This window comes from Tachyglossus aculeatus (genome assembly GCF_015852505.1).
Source record: "Tachyglossus aculeatus isolate mTacAcu1 chromosome 12 unlocalized genomic scaffold, mTacAcu1.pri SUPER_6_unloc_1, whole genome shotgun sequence".
In the NCBI taxonomy this organism is placed as follows: domain Eukaryota; kingdom Metazoa; phylum Chordata; class Mammalia; order Monotremata; family Tachyglossidae; genus Tachyglossus; species Tachyglossus aculeatus.
In genome coordinates this window covers 3,677,253-3,693,993 of record NW_024044828.1, presented here as the reverse complement: position 1 = coordinate 3,693,993, position 16,741 = coordinate 3,677,253, and the positions used below count along the sequence as shown (strand labels likewise).

Below are 16,741 nucleotides of genomic sequence, written 5' to 3'. Positions count from 1 at the left end.
AATGAAAAGAGAGAGGAGACAGAGGGACAGAAGTGCAGGCAGAAGGAGAGCGAAGGGCAGAGTCAGAGAGGGCAAAGGACAGGGCAGAGATTGAGGGAGCGAAAGGCAACCAGACAGGGAGAAGGCCAGAGGAGAGAGAGAGAGAGAGAGAGAATGAGAAGGGTAAACAGAGACAGAGGGTGTGTGTGTTTCTGCCTGGCATCTGGGCCTCTATCCACTGTGGCCATTTCAGAATGGCATTCCAGCTCCAGGGCCCCCCGCCCCACCTCCCCATCCCCGGGACAACCCTCCACCCTGCCGCCGGCAACTTACCTGGATGATCCCCGACAGCAGAGTGACGGACATGGCCACCTTGACCCGGAGGTTGTCCCTCACCTCCGTGCTGTTGGTGGAGTTCATTCCTCCGGGGAACATGTCGTCAGGGACCAAGCGCACCGCCACGCCGCCGATCATCAGGCTGATCACCGCAAACGGGCCTGCAACCCAATCCATCAGTCAGTCGGTCCTATTTATTGAGCGCTTACTCTGTGCAGAGCACCGTATTCAATGCTTGGGAGAGTATGAAACAACAAACAGACGCATTCCCTGCCCACAGAGAGCTTTGCTAAGCAGCCAGGGACTGGACTAAGCGCTGGGGTAGGTTGGACACAGTTCATGTCCCACACGGGGCTCATGGCTTTAACTCCCATTTTCCAGAGGACCAGCGCTCAGAACAGTGCTCTGCACATAGTAAGCGCTTAATAAATGCCATTATTATTATAACTGAGGCCCAGAGAAGTGAAGTGACTTGGCCAAGGTCCCACAGCAGCAGACAGGTGGCGGACAGGGATTAGAACCCAGGTCCTCTGCCTTTTAGGCCCGTGCTCCGTTCACTAGGCCACGCTGCTTTTCTGACTGATTTCACATGGTCACCAAATTGTCTTTCTGTAGGACTAACCTCGTTTTCCCTGAGGTAACCCCAGAAATACAGGATCGGGCGGTATCCGGCGGGGAAAATTCCAATCCAAATAAGCTTCCGGCAGAAACCCGCGGGACCGTCGGCGGGCCGAGATTGGAGCCCCCCACCCCCAAATTACAAGGCAGGAGTCCCGTAGGCCAAGCGGAAGACATTACCTATTGATATGTGCCGGGAGGTCCCAAAGACGGTGTACATGATGACGGGGTAGAAGGAGGAATACAGGCCGAAGATGGGAGGCACGGCGGCCAGCAGGGCATAAGCTATCCCTGCAACGACACAGAGCAGGGTGTCAGCAAGACCCTAATAATAATAATTTATTATTATAAAATAATTTATAAAATAATATTATAAAATAATTTATTTTATCTTGTTAATATGTTTTGTTTTGTTCCCTGTCTCCCCCTTCTAGACTGCGAGCCCACTGTTGGGTAGGGACCGTCTCTATCTGTTGCCAACTTGGACTTCCCAAGCGCTTATTACAATGCTCTGCACACAGTAAGTGCTCAATAAATATGACTGACTGAATGAAATAATAATAATAATGGCATTTATTAAGCGCTTACTATGTGCAAAGCACGGTTCTAAGCGCTGGGGAGGTTACAAGGTGATCAGGTTGCCCCTCGGGGGGCTCACAGTCTTAATCCTCATTTTACAGATGAGGCAACTGAGGCATAGAGAAGTTAAGTGGCTTGCCCAAAGTCACACAGATGACAATTGAAGGAGCCGGAATTTGAACCCATGACCTCTGACTCCATAGCCCGGGCTCTTTCCACTGAGCCACGCTGCTTCTCTGAAGAAGTATTGTTTCTTGCAATACTGCAAGAGGGAGGATACTGACACATTTAAGGGGCTTCCTTCTCCTGGCCGGTCCTGACCCCAGCTCCTCGCCACAAAGAGACTCCCAACCAGTACCCACGGAATTGACTAGATGCCATCTGGGAGAGGTAGCTGGCCTACTGGATAGAGCACGGGCTTGGGTTCTAATCCTGTCTCCATTACATGCCTGCTGTTTGACCTCGGGCAAATCACTTCACTGGACCTCAGTTACCTCATTGGTAAAATCATCAATCGTATTTATTGACCACCTACTATGTGCAGAGCACTGTACTAAGCACTTGGGAAGTACAAATTGGCAATATATAGAGACAGTCCCTACCCAACAGTGGGCTCACAGTCTAAAATGGGGATTTCGAGTGTAAACCCCATGTGGGACAGGGACTGTGTCCAACCTGATTAATTTGTACCTATCCAGTACTTAATAGTGCTTGGCACATAGTAAGCACTTAACAAGTATCATAATTACTCTATTTATTTATTATTACTCTATTTATTTATTTATTATTACTCTATTTATCTATCTTACTTGTACATATCTATTCTATTTATTTTATTTTGTTAGTATGTTTGGTTTTGTTCTCTGTCTCCCCCTTCTAGACTGTGAGCCCACTGTTGGGTAGGGACTGTCTCTATATGTTGCCAACTTGTACTTCCCAAGCGCTTAGTACAGTGCTCTGCACATAGTAAGCCCTCAATATGATTGATTGATAATTATTCCTGCTATGGTACCAGGTTTTTTTTGTTGTTTTTTTTTAAAAAGGGTATTTGTTTAGCTCTTACTACAGGTCAGGCACTGAACTAAGCGCTGGGGTAGATACAAAGCTAATCAGGTTGGACACAGTCCATGTCCCACATGGGGCTCATAGTCTCAATCCCCATTTTACAGATGAGGGAACTGAGGCCCAGAAAAGTAGAGTGATTTGCCCAAGGTCACAGAGCAGACAAGCGGCGGAGCCGGAATTAAAACCCAGGTCCTTCTGATTCCCAGGCCTGGGCTCTATCCACTAGGCAACACTGCTGCTTCTCTTGTGTTTGGGAATATACTATAGAAGTAAAACACATGGCTCTTGCCCTCAAAAGCCCTGCAATCTAACATGGGAGACAAAAGGTATAAACAGATGAATAAAGAAGGAGAAAACAGATACAAGTACACACACAAATGAATAATAAATAAGTAATGGTGGCTGACGGATAAGACTGACTGGTTTACAAAAGTTTAGGCTGGAGATGCTGGTTTACTCTCCCCCGACTAAAACATTCCCCCTGCCAGCCCACTGGGCCGGCCCTGGCCTGGAAAGAGGAGCAAGACATCAGGATCTTGTCCTTCTGGATACTTCAGTGTTTCTTGGGAAGAGACCGACACACTCTGCCTCAGTGGGCCCAGAAACTGGGGCCTTGGGACTCAAGACCTTCAAAACGATGATTCTGGTTTTTGTTAAGCGCTTTCCACTCTAGGGGAGAACCTGGGTGATCAGATTGGACACCCGCCCCATCCCACATGGAACTCACAGACTAAGTGGGAGGGAGAACAGGTATGTAACCCTCTTCTCCCCATTTGACAGATGAGGAAGCTGAAGTCCAGAGAAAGGAAGTGATTTTCCCAAGGTCACACGGCAGGCAAAGCGGCAGAGCTGGGGTCAGAATCCAGTTCTTTCGATGTTGCCATTCACCATTTAACGGTCAAGGCCCGACATCCTTGGCTCTCTGAACCGATCCTCAGCCCCGGTCTCTCCATCAGGGTGGGGGCGGGTCCGATCTGCGCATCCAATCTTCCAGAGGACTTCCTGTCCCCACCCTCACGGTCCAACGTCCCAGATGACAGAGCCTCCATCTGGAGCCTGAGTTTCCGCATTTTCCAACTTGTACTTCCCAAGCGCTTAGTACAGTGCTCTGCACACAGTAAGCGCTCAATAAATACGATTGAATGAATGAATTTTCCCAAATCCTTTCCAGGAGGCCCGTAGAGACCCACAGGGCTGGGGTTTCCATATCTTTCCCGCGCCATGACCCCCAAGACCACAGCTTAGTGGATAGAGCTTGGGCCTGGGAATCAGAAGGACCTGGGTTCTAATCCTGGCTCCGCCACTTGCCCGCCGTGTGACACTGGGGAAGCCACTTCACTTCTCTGGGCCTCAGTTCCCTCATCTGTAAAATGGAGATTGAGACTGTGAACTCTATATGGGACAGGGACTACATCCAACCTGATTTGCTTGTATCCACCCCAGCGCTCTGGATGGTGCCTGGCACATAGTTAGCACTTAAATACCACAACTCATATTATCATTATTATTAGGAGGGAGAACCTGGGTGCCTGATCCAAGTCCAGTAGAGAGGGAAGGAGAGAACGATGGATAAAGTGAGGCCGAGCAAGCCGGATATTTGGCAAATGAGGAAGGCCCCGGACAGACCGAAGTTGGGGCAGGGTGGACCAGAGAGACCAACCTTGCGGAAGCTGGAGGACTCCCGTGCTGATGCCCGAGACGATGTCGCCCACGATGTATTCCCTTGGCTTGTAGGCGGGCAGCCACTTGCAGATGGGCAGGAACCGATAGATGATGTGCTTAACCTTCTTCGGAGTGCAGCTGAGGGGAGAGAGAGGACACAGGGGGTCTGTTGTGGTAATAATAATGGCGGTACTTGTTGAGCACTTACTGTGTGTCAGTCACTGTACTAAGCACCGGGGTGGAGACAAGCAAATTGGGTTGGACACAGTTCCCGTGTGGGGCTCACGGTTTTCATCCCCACTTTACAGAGGAGGTAACTGAGGCCCAGGGAAACGAAGGGACTTGCCCAGGGTCGCACAGCACACAAGCGGTAGAGCAGGTCCTTCTGACTCCCAGATTCGTGCTTTTTCCAGTAAACCACTCTGTGACAGAGGAGCGCCTCTCTGTACCCTCACAGCAATATAACAATAATAATAATGATGATGATAGCATTTATTAAGCGCTTACTATGTGCAAAGCACCGTTCTAAGTGCTGGGGAGGTTACAAGGTGATCAGGTTGTCCCATGGGGGGCTCACAGTCTTAATCCCCATTTTACAGATGAGGTAACAGGCACAGAGAAGTTAAGTGACTTGCTCCAAGTCACACAGCTGACAATTGCTGGAGATGGGATTTGAACCCATGACCTCTGACTCCAAAGCCCGTGCTCTTTCCACTGAGGCACGCTGCTTCTACAGCTAGATTTAACACTGCGCAGTGCGGAAGCTCCCCGGGAAGATCTCACAGCATCATTACAATGGGAAGACAATTATCTGAGCCAAGCCCACAGTTATAGTACTTACTAAGCACTTACTACATGCTGATACGAGATAATCAGATCAACACAGTCCCCCGAATCACACGGGGTCTATGACCTAGGTACGGAGAGGCAGGTAGAGGGTCTTATCCCCATTTTACAGATGAGGAAACCGAGGCCCAAAGAAGTTAAGTGACTCACCCAAAGTCACAAAGCAGGCCTCTGGGAGACCTGGGATTAGAACTCAGGTTTCTTGACTATAGTCTCAAACTCGGATACTAACAGCAACCAAAAATGGCTCAAAAGGTCAATAAAACTGTCCAAGATTTAGTAATCAATAAATGTAATAAATGTAATTTACTGAGCATTTAGTACTTAGTACAGACACTGTACTAAGTGCTTGGGAGAGTACACCAGAATTAGCATACACAATCCCTGCCCACAACGAGCATACAGTCCAGAGGGGACACAGACATTAATATGAATAAATAAGTAATTTATAATACATAAGTAATGTGAACCTTCACCAGTCCAAGACCCAGGAGTTCGGATAATTTACCATTGACAATTTTTACTTTTCATACTGTGCCATCTATTGGCCCACTCGGAAGTTCCAGCCAAATGTGGAATTGAACCTAGACAGTATTAACCAACCGATCGTATTTATTGAGCGCTGAGTGCAATGCACTGTACTAAGAGCTTCGGAGAGTACAATATAACCGTTTGCATTCATGTTTCCTGGCTAAAGGGGCTGAAAGAAGTTTTTATTTATCAAATGAACCCGTTGTTGGGTAAGGACCGTCTCTATATGTTGCCGACTTGTACTTCCCAAGCGCTTAGTACAGCGCTCTGCACACCGTAAGCGCTCAATACGATTGATTGAATGAATGAATGCACTTACCCATTCTTTCAAGCCTTCCTAAGGCTTGACAACATATTCAAAGGAACAGTAATAATCCCTTGACTTTGTGTATCTGCCCTTGCCTTTCATATTATTTTAATGGTTGATTGTTTCATTGCTTGGTTCTACGTTCATGACAGCTCTAAAATCTGCCCTTTCCTCTTCATCCAAGCTGCTACCATGCTGATCCAAACATTTAAAACAAGAATAATAATAATAATGGCATTTGCTAAGCACTTACTATGTGTCGGGCACTGTTCTAAGCACTGGGTGAATATAAGCAAATCAGATTGGGCACAGTTCCCGTCCCACGTGGGGCTCACCGTCTCCATACCCATTTTACCGATGAGGGAACTGAGGCCCAGAGAAGTGAAGTGTCTTGCCCAAGGTCACACAGCAGTCAAGTGGCAGAGCCAGGATTAGAACCTGGCTCCCAGGCTCATTCTCGATCCATGATGCCATGCTGCTTCTCGCATCTTGACTACTAACAACTACCATTATTATTAGTAGTAGTATTATTACCACATCACTTCCTTGCTGACCTTCCTGCCTCTTGCCTCTCCCTAATCCACTCCTTACTTCACTCTGCTGCCCGGATCATTTTTTGAGAAAAATGCGCAGCCATTTCCCCACTCTTCAAGAACCACCAGTGGTTGTCTATCCACCTCCACACAAAATAGAAACTCCTTACCATCGGCTTTAAAGCACTCAATCAGCTCACCCTGTAAAAACAAGGTGCTCACTGTACCTGATATGGATCTCGATGCCAACCCCTTGCCCACGTCCTGGAATTCCTTCCCCTTTCACATGCGACAGACGACTCTTCCCACCTTCAAAGCCTTATAAAAAAAATTTCACCTCCTCCAAAAGGCCTTGCTTTGATTAAGTCTTCATTTCCCCTACTCCCTTCCCTTTTTGCATTGCCTCTGCACTTGAATCTGTCCCCTAATACTTCATATTCATCCCAATCAATCAATCGATCGTATTTATTGAGCACTTACTGTGTGCAGAGCACTGTACAAAGCGCTTGGGAAGTACAAGTTGGCAACATCAGTCCCACAGCACTTAGGCACATTTCCATAATTTGTCTTAATGTCTACTCTCTCTCTCTGTCACGGTCTTGTGGGTGCGGAACATGTTGGCAAACTATTATAATGTACTCTCCCAAGTGCTTAGTACAGTGCCCTTGCACACAGTAAGCGCTCAATAATCACCATTGATTGCTCCCGATGTCTGTTTCAAGTCAAACAGTATTTATTGAACACTTGCTGTGTGGAGGGCACTGTACTAAGCGCTTGGGAGAGCACAATATAACACAGTCGGTCCTCTGCCCCACCTTTCTTCATGGATTTTGAGCCCTTCAAGGGATGAGTCCTTGTTTTATTTGTATATTCTTTCTCAATGCTTAGAACAGTCCTCTGCATACAGTGAGCGTTTAATAAATTCTATTACTACTACTTTTATGGCCAAAGCGCTTTCACAGGTGTCTCCTCCACTACTTGTCCTCACTCTTTTCCCATCATTGTTATTACTGTATTTAACAATTGTGGCATTTGTTAAGCGCTTACTATGTGCCGGGCACTATTCTAAGCGCTGGGGTGGATACAAGCAAATTGGTTTGGGGGACAGTCCCCGTCTCATGTGGGGCTCACAGTCTCAATCCCCATTTTTCAGATGAGGGAACTGAGGTCTAAAGAAATGAAGTGACTTGGCCAAGGTCACACAGCAGACAAGTGGTGGAGCTGGGATTAGAACCCATGCCCTTCTCACTCACAGGCCCTTTTTCTATTGTTAAGCACTTACTATATGTCAAGCACTATTTTAAGTGCTGGGCTAGGTACTAGACGGCACCGCTCCCTGATGGCAGCGTATAGCTCTGAGCTCAGCTGGGAGGCAGAATTACCTGAGGCTCCCTTGTGCCGTGACCTTAAAACGTTTCATCATCATCAATCGTATTTATTGAGCGCTTACTGTGTGCAGAGCACTGTACTAAGCGCTTGGGAAGTACAAGTTGGCAACAGGTTTCCTCAGCTTTCCTTGCTTTTGTGCCTTATTACTATTCAAGAAGGGCAGGGATTGTGTCATTTACCTTTATTGATCTCTCCGAAGAACTTTTCTGCATAAAGTAGAGACTATGAGATTCAGATTCTCTCTCTCACGTGCGCGCGCAGGCACGTCCCCGGTTGAAATACAGGAATGGGATGAATATCTTACCAAGTCATCAATGTCCCCACCTTCACACCCTGGCTCACTTTAATCAACGGTATTTACTAAGTGCTTACTATATGCAGAGCACTGTACTAAGCGTCTGGAATGTCCATTCCATGAACATGGAATGTCCATGCTCACCAGGCGCTTACAGTTAAGTTATGGTACTTGTAGAGTGCTTACTATTTGCCAAGCATTCATTCAATCATTCAATCGTATTTATTGAGCACTTACTGTGTGCAGAGCACTGTACTAAGTGCTTGGGAAGAACAAGTTGGTAACATAGAGAGACGGTCCCTAACCAATAGTGGGCTCACAGTCTAGAAGGGGGAGACGGACGACAAAACAAAACATGCGGACGGGTGCCAAGTCATCAAAATAAGTAGAAATAAAGCTAGATGCACACCACTGACAAGCACTGTTCTAAGTGCTGGGGTAGATACAATTTAATCAGTTTGGACACAGCCCCTGTCCCCCATGGGGCTCACAGTCTTAATCCCCATTTTACAGATGAGGTCACTGTGACCCAGAGAAGCGAAGCGACTTGCTCAACGTCACACGGCAGACATCCTAGACTGTGAGCCCGTTATTGGGTAGGGACTGTCTCCATATGTTGCCGACTTGTACTTCCCAAGCGCTTAGTCCAGTGCTCGGCACACAGTAAGCACTCAATGAATACGACTGAATGAATGTGGCGAAGCTGGGATTAGAACCCAGGTCCTTCGGACTCCAGGCCCGTGCTCTATTCACTAAACCATGCTGCTTCTCAGTCTGCAGGGGAAGGCAGACGCTAAAAACGAATCCACAATTTACGGGCGTGGAGAAATCTCTCCGCGCCCGCCGGGGTCGGGGCCACGTACCTCAAGGCTTGTTTGATCTTGTCCCCAATGGGCTCTGACACCTTGTCCTTCTTGTGCAGCCTCCCATGGAGAACCTGGTGGCTGAAGATGGGGCGCTCCACACAGTACCTCTGGGTCGCAGCCAGGACCTCGTTCTCCGGGCCGTGGTCCATGGCGCCGACGGGCTTCAGAACGGGCAGCGGTCGTGCATGGTCCGAGGGGCGTCGTCAGACAATCGGGGAGCCCACGGGCCGGTCACCGGACCGGCTTCCCAACCACCGATCGTCAAACTGGCCCGACCCCAGGCGACCCTGTCCGTCTCGGGTCCCCTACTTTTCGCGGTCTTGACGGGTGCAGGCTGGGGGGGGGGACCGGGATTGAAGTTTAGAGAACAATAACAACAACAATAATAATAACTGTGGTACTTGTCAAGCACTTATTATGGGTCAGGCTCTGTATTAAGGTAGATACAAGCTAATCAGGTTGGGCACAATCCACGTCCCACATGGGGCTCACCGTCTTAATCCCCATTTTACAGATAATAATAATCTCACAGTCTTAACCCCCATTTTACAGATAATAATAATAACGTTGGTATTTGTTAAGCGCTTACTATGCGCCAAGCACTGTTCTAAGTGCTGGGGTAGATACAAGGTAATCAGGTTGTCCCACGTAGGGCTCACAGTCTTCATCCCCATTTTCTAGATGAGGTAACTGAGGCACAGGGAAGTTAAGTGACTTGCCCAAGGTCACACAGCTGATTAGAACCCATGACTCTGACTCCCAAGCCTGTGCTCTTTCCACTAAGCCACGCTGCTTTTAGATGAGGTAAATAGGCACAGAAAATAATGATTAATATTCATTCAATCGTGTTTCATCTATTCATTCATATTTATTGAGCGCTTACTGTATGCAGGGCACTAAGCACTTGGGAAAGTACAATATAACAATAAACAGACACATTCCTTGTCCACAAACGAGCTGCCAGCCTAGAGGAGGTGAGACAGACATTAATATAAATAAATGACAGATATGTACATAGGTGCTGTGGGGCTGGAAGGGGGAAAGAACAAAGGGAGCAAGTCAGTGCAACTCAGAAGGGAGTGGGAGAAGAGGAAAGGGGAGGCTTAGTCAGGGAAGGCCTCCTGGAGGAGATGTGCCTACAATAAGGCTTTGAAGGTGGGGCGAGTAATTGTCCGTTTGATTTGAGGAAGGAGGGTGTTCTGGACCAGAGGATGGACGTAAGCGAGGGGCTGGCGGCGAGAGAGGTGAGATAATAATAATAATAATGATGGCATTTATTAAGCGCTTACTATGTGCAAAGCACTGTTTTAAGCGCTGGGGAAATTACAAGGTAATCAGGTTGTCCCATGGGGGGCTCACAGTCTTAATCCCCATTTGACAGATGAGGTAACTGAGGCACAGAGAAGTTAAGTGACTTGCCCAGAGTCACAGAGCTGACAATTGGAAGAGCTGGGATTTGGGCTAACAGGGCACGTGACCTGTCTGCTAATTCTGTTATGGGGTACTGAGGTTCTTTTTCACCTCCTGGTGGGCTGCACCTCTGAAGTACCGTGTGCTTTTTTAATCCTTAATCCTTAATAGGCTAAAAAAACCCAAGTAATTGTGTGGTACTCTCCCAACAGCGCCGTACGGTGCTCTGCACTTAGTAAGCACTCAATAAATACCATCCATCGAATCCCCCTTTTACAGATGAGGAAACTGAGGCCCGCATCAGTGACTTGCCCAAGGTCACACCCCAAGCCAGTGTTGGAGTCGAGACTAGAACCCAGGTCCTCTGACTCTCAAGACTTTAAAAGACCTGGCTGAGGGGGATCTTGATTGGAAGGGGATGTCTCTTCTCCTCTGTTCGGGGAGATAGGGTTTGGAGAGAGGAAAGAAAGAGGATGATACCAGAAAGGGTTGTTTTCACTAAACTGCGCTCCAAGGCAGATTAAATAATTAAACCTTAAAAACCGATAGGTGAAGCTTCTTATCAGCCAGACAGAGGTCTAGTGCTGGGGAGAGATTGAATGACCAGAGGCTCCTCACAGATAGCAAAGCTTTCAGTGAGTTGATTGCAATCGGCCAATCATCAAGGTGCAAAACTCCTAAGGAAGCCAAACCAAGGGTGATTTTACACCTTGAAGCCTCTCGGTGTGGGTGGAGGAATTTCAAACCAGATCCCACCAAGTCGACAGGAGTAAATTCTGGAGGGAACAGCTCAGTGCCCCTTTCCACTGATACTCCATTAATCAATCATATTTACTGAGCACTTGTGCACAGAGCACTGTACTAAGCACTTGGGAGAGTACAATATAACAGAGGTTTTTTGGTGGGGGGGTTTGTTCATTCAATCGCATTTATTGAGCACTTACTGTGTGCAGAGCACTGTACTAAGCGCTTGGGAAGTACAAGTTGGCAACATATAGAGACCCAACAATGGGCTCACAGTCTAGAAGGGGGAGATAGACAACAAAACAAAACATGTGAACGGGTGTCAAGTCATCAGAATAAATAGAAGTAAAGCTAGATGCACATCATTAACCAAATAAAATAAATAGAATAGTAAATATGTACAAGTAAAATAGAGTAATAAATCTGTACAAACATATACACAGGTGGGGAGGGGAAGGAGGCAGGGCGGGGGGGGAGAGGAAGGAGGGGGCTCAGTCTGGGAAGGCCTCCTGGAGGAGGTGAGCTCAGTAGAGCTTTGAAGGGAGGAAGAGAGCTAGCTTGGCGGATGTGCATTTTTGTGGCATTTAGGTGCTTACTATGTGCCAGGCACTGTCCTAAGTAGCTACTAGCTAAGCCGGTTGGCCACAGTCCATGTCCCATGTGGGGCTCACAGTCTCAATCCCCATTTTTCAGATGAGGGAACTGAGGCCCAGAGAAATGAAGTGACTTGCCCAAGGTCACCCAGCAGATAATCAATCAATCAATCGTATTTATTGAGCGCTTACTGTGTGCAGAGCACTGTACTAAGCGCTTGGGAAGTACAAGTTGGCAACATATAGAGACAGTCCCTACCCAACAGTGGGTTCACAGTCTAAAAGATAAATGGTGGAGGCGGGATTAGAACCCATGAGCTTCTGACTTCTAGCCCATGCTCAATTCACTACACAATGCTGCTTCCCAGCTTCAGCCTAGGGGGGTATACAGACATTAATATAAATAAATGAATTACAGCTATGCACAGAAGTGCTGTGGCAAAAGACTAATTGCACCTCTGCCTGCAAACATGTTGTACCCTGCTCTTGCAATTAGTTCGTTTTTTTTTTAGCCTATTAAGGATTAAAAAAGCATACGGTACTTCAGAGGTGCAGTCCACCAGGAGGTGAAAAAGAACCTCGGGGATCCTCATCTTGGCAAAACCCCACAAGAAATTCTTGACCTTATATAGCTGTGCATTCTAGACATCTCAGGAGGTTTTGCGGCCTTATCGCCCAGAGCAGGGCGGACTGCGGCAGGTCCAGTTACCCCCATTATGCAGATGAGGAAACAGACTCCCCAAGATTGTGCGATTGGTGCAAGGACGCCCAACGGAGTCAAGGGCAGAGACAGGACCAACCCAAGCTCGAGGCGGGGGCGGCTATCTTATGCTCCGTGAACTGAAGTGCTCCGACTGGGAGGGTTGAAGTTGAAGTCAACTTCAATCCTGCACCCTGGGTCACTGAAGAGCCAGGGTAGCCAATGCCTTAGATAAGTCCTTGTCCCCTAAGGACAGCAGACGGGTTAACCAACCACTAAGAGTCTGTCCTCAACGTAATAGCGACAACTGACCTTTCTGTTAAGCACTTATGAGGCTAAGTGCTGAGGGGAATGGAAGAGAACAAGTTAGTCACAGTCCCCTGTCCCACATGGGGCTCACTGCCTAGACTGTAATCTCCTTATGGGCAGGGAATGTGTCTGTTTACTGTTGTATTGTGCTCTCCCACATGCTCACACAATAAGCCCTCAATAAACAGGACTAAATAGGAAGGAGAACAGGTAGTGAATCTTTGTTTTATAGAGGACCAAGGTGCTGAGAAATTAAGTTGGTTTTGTTTGTTTTATGCTTCCTGTTAAGTGCCAAGCCCTGCACTAAGGGTTGGGGTATGTAATAATAATAATAATGGCATTTAGTAAGCGCTTATTACGTGCAAAGCACTGTTCTAACCGCTAGAATAATGTAGGTGTCTTAAGCACTTACTGTGGGCCAGGAACTGTCCTAAGCACTAGGATAGATACAAGATAATTGGGTGGGACACAATCCCTGTCCCACATAGGTTCAGTCACCATTTTATAGATGAGGGAACTGAGGCCCAGAGATGTGAAATGACTTGCTCATAGTCAAACAGGCAAGTGGCTGAGATGGAGGAGAATCAGGTCAGATACAATCCCTGTCCCACATGGGGCTCAGAGTCTACAAAGGAGGGACAGCAGGTACTGAGTCTCCATTTTATAGAGGAAATTGACACACTGAGAAATTGAGCTTGTTTTGTTTGTTTATGATTCTTGTTAGGCACTTACTACGTGCCAGGCACTGGACTAAACCCTGGGGTAGATACAAAATAATCAGGTTGGGCACAGTCCCTGTCCCACATGCTGCTCACAGTCTAAGAGGGAGACTAGGTAATGAAGTTCCATTTGAAAAATGAGTTAACTGAGGCACAGATAAATTAAGTGACTTGCCCAAGGGCACACAGCAAACGAGTGGTGGAGCAGGAATTAGAACCCAGGTCCTCTGACTCCCAAACTCGTGCTCTTTCCACTAGGCCAGAAACTTCCTGCATGGACTTGGTGTATTTGGCACTCAGAGCATGATGTGTTGGAGCTGTGGGAAGTTTCCAAAGAATCGTTCCGTTAGGTGTGGGTCTGTTCTGGGCCTTTAAATTCCCACCCCTTCCCTCTTACCCTCATATCCATGGATGTTGGGAGCAGATTGGGAGACTTGAGGGGACCCTATGCTAGACTGTAAACTCCCTGAAGGCAGGATTTGGGTTTACTAATTTTACTGTACTTTTCCAAGCACCTAGTACAGTGCTCTGGGCAGAGTAAGCACTTGATAAATGCTCCTGATTAACTGAGTTTTGACTTAGAACTCAACTAGAACCATTTCCTCACTGACCGGGCATGCTTTCTCTTTTCCATCAATCCCCTTGGATTTAGAAGAGAGACACTAAGACTTTTTAAAAAAATGGTATTAAATAATTATAGATAATAATAATAATAATTGTGGTATCTGTTAAGCACTTACTATGTACCAGGTACTGTACTAAACGCTGGGGTAGATGCAAGATAACCAGGTTGGACACGATTGTTTTCCCACATGGGGCAAATCTTAATCCCCATTTTACAGATAAGAGGCACAGAGAAGTAAAGTGACTTGCCCAAGGTCACACAGCAGTCAAGTGGCAGAGCCGAGATTAGAAGAACTCAGGTCTTCTAACACCCAGGTCCGAGCTCTTTCCATGAGGCCATACTACCCAGTGCTTAGAACAGCGCTTGGTACATAGTAAGTGCTTAACAAATACCAAAATTATTATTATTACTTCTGAGAGGAAAAGGGCCAGGGATGAAGCCAGGAGCAACTACGGACTCCACTCCAATCTGAGATGGGGAAGAGTTAATACTGAATAAAGATAACACGAGAGATCACAATTTTCATCAAACTAGAGGGGATTTCTTATCTGCTTTAAAACCTGTTTAATAGGCTGTTTAATATGGGAGACTAAAACCCAAGTTATTTTTTTTAGGTTAAAGCTTGTTGTCTGTGTAAAGCTTTGAGAAGACATGAAGCAGTTTAGATTTCCGGTCAGCAAGGTCAGAGAATAGATAATAGTTCAGTCAGACACTCATGACTCAAACATTTCATTGAAACGATTTCTCTCCTGGGGATAGCAAACGACAAGGTGTATGGAGGTTTAGATACACATTTATGCAAGGGTTTTTTTCCCCATAAAGTACTGTATCTGCTTTCTATCTGATACTTTGTTTGGGCCAGAGACAAAGGAATGACTCTCCCTACTGCATGTTAAAGACCTAATTCCAGACATGGATTATATATGATTTCTATTCTGTCACTGGAGGCCACTTTCAATCAATCAGTAGTAATTATTGAGGGTGAGCTGTATGCCGAGCACCGTATTAATGCTTCATAAAGTACAATACAACAGTTCCAGACATGGATTATATATGATTTCTATTCTGTCACTGGAGACCACTTTCAATCAATCAGTAGTAATTACTGAGGGTGAGCTGTGTGCAGAGCACCGTATTAACGCTTCATAAAGTACAATACAACAGTGTAGGTGAGGGCAGATGGGACAAAGATCAACACAAATAGCAAACACAACTAAGGGAAGATTCCCAACGTAAGTGATGTGTAAAGGCAACTGCCTCTAAGGGCTTGTGCACACCTAAATTTCAGAGGCTGGAAAGTCCCGAGGGAGGGACGATTAGGGTACTAAACCGGTGAGGGCATGGAGGAGGTGAGGCTCCCACTGAGTTTTGAGGGAAGGGAGGAGAGAACATTTTGGGAGGAACAGTTTGAGCAACAATTAGGTGGTAGTCACTGAGGGGACCCGATCTGGATGTGCCCAATGAGCAGCAGAACTGAGCTTGTCTTCCATATCATTCACTCTCACCAGCCAGATTCTCCTACAAACCCAAGTGGCCTACCAGAAAAGAACACAGGCCTTGGAGTCAGAGGTCCTGGGTTCTAATTCTGACTGCCGTCAGCCTGCTGTGTGACTTTGGGCAAACCACTCAACTGCCTCATTGTCCTCATCTGTAAAATGGGGATTCAATACTTCTTCTGCATCCTACTTAGGCAGTGAGCTCCACATGAGAAAGGGACTGTGTCTGACCTGATTATCTTGTATCTTTAGACCCCAGCAGTGCTCGGTACAGAGAAAGAATTGAATACCATCATAATTTATAATATTTATAACAATGCTAATAACAATCATAGAGCTTTTTATAAATCCTGGTAAAATGGACCTAAATTTGAGATCCAAAGATTACCTCCTTTAACAAATAGCTTTCCTCCACCATTTCAAATTTAAGAGTACGAGCAGTGCTCATCCTGGGGCAGATCAATGGCCCACCTAGCTAAGGATTTTGTCTCCGACACTGTCAACCAGTCAGTGGGGCAATCGTATTTACTGAGCACTTACCGTATTGAGCATTTGGGAGAGTACACAATAGCACAAACACATTCCCTGCCCACAGCAAGACATTAGGAAACGTGTGCTGGTGGCAGACCAGGCCAATGCCCTTCAATCAGTCACTGGTATCTACTGAACACCTACTCTGTGAGGAGCGCTGCACTAAACACTTGGGAGAATTCACAGAATTAGTAGACACGATCCCTGCCTTTGAAGAGTTTATCTATACCCCCAACATTTCCATTCAGATCCTTAACTTGCCCACTATTGATCCCTTCAGAATAGCCCAGCCAAATGCCTCCTGGTTGCACAACTTCCTGTGTGGACAGATTTCCTGTGCTTACCACCTGCTGAGTGAGGGAGCTTCCACAGGGACTGTGGGATTTGATGATGATGATGATAATGGCATTTATCAAGCGCTTACTCTGTGCAAAGCACTGTTCTAAGCGCTGGAGGTTACGAGGTGATCAGGTTGTCCCACGTGGGGCTCACAGTCTTCATCCCCATTTTACATATGAGGGAACTGAGGCACAGAGAAGTGAAGTGACTTGCCCAAAGTCACACAGCTGACAAGTGGTGGAGCTGGGATTTGAACCCATGATCTCTGA

The 16,741-nt window shown here is 46.8% G+C and overlaps 1 protein-coding gene across 4 annotated transcripts in view; it reads right to left on the bottom strand.

Moving 5' to 3' along the window:
• The window catches only part of SLC26A5 (solute carrier family 26 member 5), a 42,911-nt gene extending 33,756 nt beyond the window's left edge, over positions 1-9,155 (bottom strand). For all 4 annotated transcript variants that reach the window (XM_038741169.1, XM_038741170.1, XM_038741171.1 and 1 more), the window contains exons 1-4: positions 9,004-9,155; positions 4,238-4,377; positions 1,114-1,224; positions 313-476 (exon numbers count right to left, since the gene is read on the bottom strand). In XM_038741169.1, the coding sequence (XP_038597097.1) occupies positions 313-476; positions 1,114-1,224; positions 4,238-4,377; positions 9,004-9,155 (567 nt within the window). The remainder of the gene's footprint in view (positions 1-312; positions 477-1,113; positions 1,225-4,237; positions 4,378-9,003) is intronic.
• Positions 9,156-16,741: the final 7,586 nt, after the last annotated feature.